General features: G+C 43.0%; 2 protein-coding genes across 2 annotated transcripts in view; both read left to right on the top strand.

Moving 5' to 3' along the window:
- The window catches only part of LOC126571617 (uncharacterized), a 14,523-nt gene that overhangs the window by 6,161 nt on the left and 3,362 nt on the right, over nucleotides 1-5,000 (top strand). Inside the window, exons 12-13 of the mRNA XM_050230295.1 lie at nucleotides 2,200-2,622; nucleotides 2,707-2,815. Coding sequence (XP_050086252.1) covers nucleotides 2,200-2,622; nucleotides 2,707-2,815 — 532 coding nt within the window. The remainder of the gene's footprint in view (nucleotides 1-2,199; nucleotides 2,623-2,706; nucleotides 2,816-5,000) is intronic.
- Nucleotides 1,996-3,039, top strand: LOC126573502 (glutathione S-transferase 1-1-like). Its single transcript, XM_050233674.1, has 3 exons — nucleotides 1,996-2,124; nucleotides 2,200-2,622; nucleotides 2,707-3,039. Exons 1-3 carry the CDS (start codon nucleotides 2,035-2,037, stop codon nucleotides 2,863-2,865), a joined length of 672 nt encoding a protein of 223 aa, XP_050089631.1. The 5' UTR covers nucleotides 1,996-2,034; the 3' UTR covers nucleotides 2,866-3,039.

The raw sequence follows: 5,000 nt of genomic DNA, 5'->3' as shown, positions 1-5,000 counted from the left end.
ATCGAACTGTTGCGTATGAAATGATGGAACCGATCCAGCTAACAAGAAAATAGAGTTTAAGAACTGGTTGCGAATAGATCTGAACGAGTTTAGCGCTTACCTCGTCACACCAATTGGAGGTTGGAATTCGAAAGCAAAGCTTTAACGGCTCCCGAGCCACTTCCTGAACGAGCGAACAGTAATACATTGTCAAGAATGTTCGCAAAATGACGAAAAATAACGAAAAGTACGTAAACATCACCATGATAACGAACTTTTCGGTTCTGCAAGGGAGCAATAAAGTATTAAACCGTCGAGCCAAGCATTTCCTTACTTACTCGAGCAGATGAAAGAGTTGATAGCAGATAAGGTAGAGATTGGTGCCACAGGAAAGTACCAGCAGTGGGGAGACGATGGCTAAAACCTCGTCCAGCAATTGGCAGATCATTGTGTAGTCGGTCAGAATCTCGGTCCAGAATTTACTACGCTCCAGCACCTGCACCGTGGCGTAGAACTCCACTCTCGCATTTATGCACTTAAAGTAACGCAAAATGGCTGCACTGATCATAATGATGGCCACATCCTGCACCGTCCAGACCATGGCAAGAGCTGTGTTAACATACTGTTGAGAGGAATAGACAATCAAAAATCAAATATACACCTCGTCCTCTCTTATCTTTGTGATCCTACCTCCAAGAATAGAAACGTTGGTACGTTGTAGGGAATGCGCTGGAAGAAGAATCCATAAGTTCGTCGTGCATAATACTCCAATAGGTTCGAGTAGTGCCAGTTGCAGATACGCGCTTCATCGAGTTTCACGTAAACGGTTTTGGAAATCGACAACATATGCTCAGCTGAAAAAATCGAATTTTCATTAAATTTGCAATACTTTCTCCCCGTAATTATTACTTAATCCCATCGTAAGGAGCGTCACTGCCACGATTCGCATTACACGTATCGAACCTTGCTTTGCACTGTATTGAATCGAAGGCAGGGCCTCCGTTTGATACCATTTCGGAATCACGCTTGGCCACTTGCGTGTCACCATTAGCAGGAAAATCATTATCACCACCACGTCGATGTAGAATAACGGCCCAATCAGATTGTCTGCATTGACACCTATCTCCTGCAATCGATCGTACTCGATGTAACATAGCAGTAATCCAGCGTGAACCAGCAATAAACAGAATAGCGTCTGGAAGGAGCACCACCGAAACTGCCAGCGAGTTGGGTCGTGAAGCAGAACCCCGTGCAGAGGAAATTGGCCAAACAGCTGGAAAATCAGCAGAATCGGTCTTATGGAGGCGTGAAAACTGAGCATAGCTGTGTGGAGCGCACAACCGCAGGGTTAAGGTTGAACTGGTAAGTAGCTGAACCGGAACCCACCGTTTGTAGTGCTGGAGTTCGCGGAGTAAAATATGATTAATCACCAAGCCAAGACTAATGACAAGATTTTTAAGAGAGATATACTCAGGGCGTATGATGGATTGATTAATATATGTTCCCTAAAATTGCGTGGAAAAAAGTATCTCTTCAATTATGAGGATCATAAGTACTGGATTGACAAAAATGGTTCTAGAACATTACGTAAATGAAGATTCATCACTGCCCGTTTATGTTTTAAAGCTCGATTTGAATGCAATTGTTCCTTTGTGCGTAAGAAGCTTATCAGAAACACACCTCTGTGATGTCAAGTGATTAAATCGCTCAACAGCAGTGTTTGCCGACACGAGCGCCTCCATCGAGCGCCTCCATCGAGCGTTAGCGCCGTTCTAATCAGTGCGGTCTCGCATATTCCGAAACTTCGTAGCTTATTGGGCATCACGAATGCCTGGGGCTATCCCCCGCTGTACCACGTTATCGGCCATTCAGTATACGGCGATCGAATAAACACTTATCTATGACCTAACCTCGTTTAGCGTTTATCATCTCGCTATCGCCGCGCATGACACGGCATGTGGGGAATGCAGCAGCGATGGGTACGTCAGTCAGAGGAACACCGTTCGTCCGTGCAGCAGTAGACTTTCGTGCCGCTAGTTCAAAGATCAAGCAGTAATGCCTACACCAACGCTATACTACGCCCCTATGAGCCCACCGGCCCGTGCAGTGCTCTTGCTCATCAAGGAGCTAGGGCTGACGGTGAACGTTAGTCCTTTCCCAGGTTGGTGTAATTGATGCTCTGTATTATTAAAGTGTTTGCGTTTATGTTTTATCTTGCAGCTGAAGGAAGTGAATGCGATGGTCGGTGAAACTCGTACTGAGGAGTTTCTGCGCATGAACCCCGAGCACACCATCCCCACGCTGGAAGACAATGGGTTCTACCTGTGGGAGTCTCGTGCCATCCTTACCTACTTGATCGATGCCTACCGACCAGGGCACACGCTCTATCCAAACATTCCGCGAGAAAAGGCGCAAATCAATCGCGTGCTACATCACGATCTCGGCTCGTTCAATCCCAAGTTCTTCGGTATCATTGGCAAGCTCTTTTCGGGCGCCGTAACCGAGCTGTCGGAGGAGATGATAACGGAGGCTAGGAAAGCGTTAACGGATCTCGAGAGCTACATCATTCGGAACGATTTTTTCGCCGGCGAGAACGTGACCGTTGCCGATCTATCGCTGCTTCCCACCATTAACTCTGCGGTGGTAAGTGACACACGCTGTATGTGTGTGTTCGTCAATTTGATTACATAAGCTAACGATAACGTGCTTCTTTGCTCCTGCTTGCAGCACTGTGGGTTGGATTTGACCAACTATCCCCGATTGAACGCGTGGTATCAGTCCTGCCGCAAGGAGATGAAAGGATTCGCGGAAGATGAAGCAGTATCGGTGCAGCTAGGTGAGTTTTTCCGCACGAAGGCACCCAACGGACTTGCGGCGTTGAATTAGGCTGAATGAGTATGAGTGTGCGTGCCGGTTTCCTATCTGAGTGGCTGCCTAAATCTGTTGCGCTGCCGAAAGTGAGATAAGACGTGTCTAATCGAAGCCTCTGAAACATATTTTGCTACTGCTTCGAACAAGACCGAGAGATAAAAGATACCGCCAGCTCGGAGGTGCTACACGAGTCACGTGACCGATGTTCGAAATAAAACAAAATCAAACTGTTTACATGAGTTGTGTTAAAAAATCTTTAATATTCAACTTCTTATACTCGAAGTAAACAAAAGAAAAACCAAATCAGAACAGAAAACATGATTAATGAGTCGAATTATTATCGTTTTCTTGATGATTCGTTGTTGGCATCAAATATGGTTTCTATCGAAGCAAAGTTTGTCGTTATGCGTAGCAACTTTAAATAACCAATTAAAGAGGCCAATAAAAGAGGAAGAGAGAAGATAAACGTATAACTTATTTTGATTTAATCATGGCTTATAGCTATTAATTTAATCTGTTTTCATTTATTAAATTTCTGTTAAATATTCTAGCCTAAGAATATGCTACAAGGTTCCACTTCGATCAAGCATTAATATAAACTAGTCGTTCCCGGCAAACTTCGATCTGTCACTCGGAGAGTCGAGCTTTAAGATGTTGAATGTATAATTTTAAATGCAACATAAAAACGGAAACGGGATTTGAATGAAATTTTTTAAATTTGGAAGCTTTTTGGTGCTCTATTTTTTTTTTTATTTTCTCTAATGCATAAGTGTATCAGTTTTTGTAGTTTTGGATGTGCTTTATAAAAATATTAGACACGGGAGAGTTGCCGTAATGTAACGAATACAATAATTCCAGTGGGTGGATTAACGTTGGTAGTTTGATTTGTCCACTTACGCAACTCAATCCGGAAGATGCGCATCGAATTTTTGGTGCATTGCTATGTTAACACACCTTATCCATCTTCCCTTTTTCAACACACGACATTTCATTGTAGGGGATCGTAGAACCATATAGCAATGCGGCACGATGTAAATGAACCACGGGAGGATTCGAATTAGTTCCACATATACCATCCTAATTTTGATTGCGTTGTTGCCTTCGTCTTTCGCTATCATTAATCCCTTCTCGTTGTTCTTAAGATCTTGATTTCGATTTTCAGACCTACGCAATTGAAGGTGAAAACATGCTTGAACCCGTTGCTGTGAGGTCTGGTTTTTACGGATTAGTGCCAATCTTTTCGAATTCCGACAGCGCACTCCTTTCTTGATCTTCTGATTGAAGGCATTTTTTCTCATGAGTCAACTAAAATCAGATAATTTTCTTTTTATCACAAATAGTTCTTGATGTACTCGTGGTAGTTTTTATTCAAACCACAATAATTAGCAAACTTAAATCACTTGACGAATCATCGTTGGTTTGCTCAAACCAATCGCTCTTTGGTCTGATGGAAGTAAAATATTAAAAACTGATTTTGTGATCACTGTACAACGAGTAGGCGACGATGATCAAATTAGAGCAAGAATATCCAATTCAGCGCAGTGGGCATTGGACATTTACATTTGGATTGGAGTGGGCATTGGACATTTGTGACATTTACAAAAAAAACCTCTCATTTTTATCTTTCTCGATAAATCCGCGTCGGTCATATTAAATTAAAAAAGCAATAAATCGTCGAAACCATGTGCAAAGGGTCGCAATAGTATACAGTCGTTCTGACTAATGAGTGCATAGCAGTCAAAATGATTAACATCGCTATGCCATGCTACAAAATGCTTTATTCAAGGTTAGTTATTGTAGTTCCTTCATGAGATTGCGATGTTGTTGGGCGTGGACGCCATCGTTGCAGCTTTTCCTAATTCCTTACTCAGTTAGGATGCAGATAAATGTTCACCGCTCTCGTACCCGCAACGAAGTACAGTGGCAAAGAAAATGGAAAGGTTTTGGTCGCGCGCTTGTGACCGGTGGCGATGGAACATTTCACCATGCTGTTGCACCTGGTACAAACCTTGGTTTCTGGGTTGTTCGAGCTAAGCCCATACTTGTAAAATGTCTCGCAGTTTTACTTCTAGGTCAATGCGTCACGCTATTACCGGTTGTAAATATTCTCAACTCCAACATCCATACGGTGAGATTCAAAATTTTTAGTG

The sequence above is a fragment of the Anopheles aquasalis genome, chromosome 2, assembly GCF_943734665.1.
Source record: "Anopheles aquasalis chromosome 2, idAnoAquaMG_Q_19, whole genome shotgun sequence".
Lineage (NCBI taxonomy): Eukaryota > Metazoa > Arthropoda > Insecta > Diptera > Culicidae > Anopheles > Anopheles aquasalis.
Note: the sequence above shows the minus strand (reverse complement) of the source record. Positions and strands in the feature narration are given on the sequence as shown.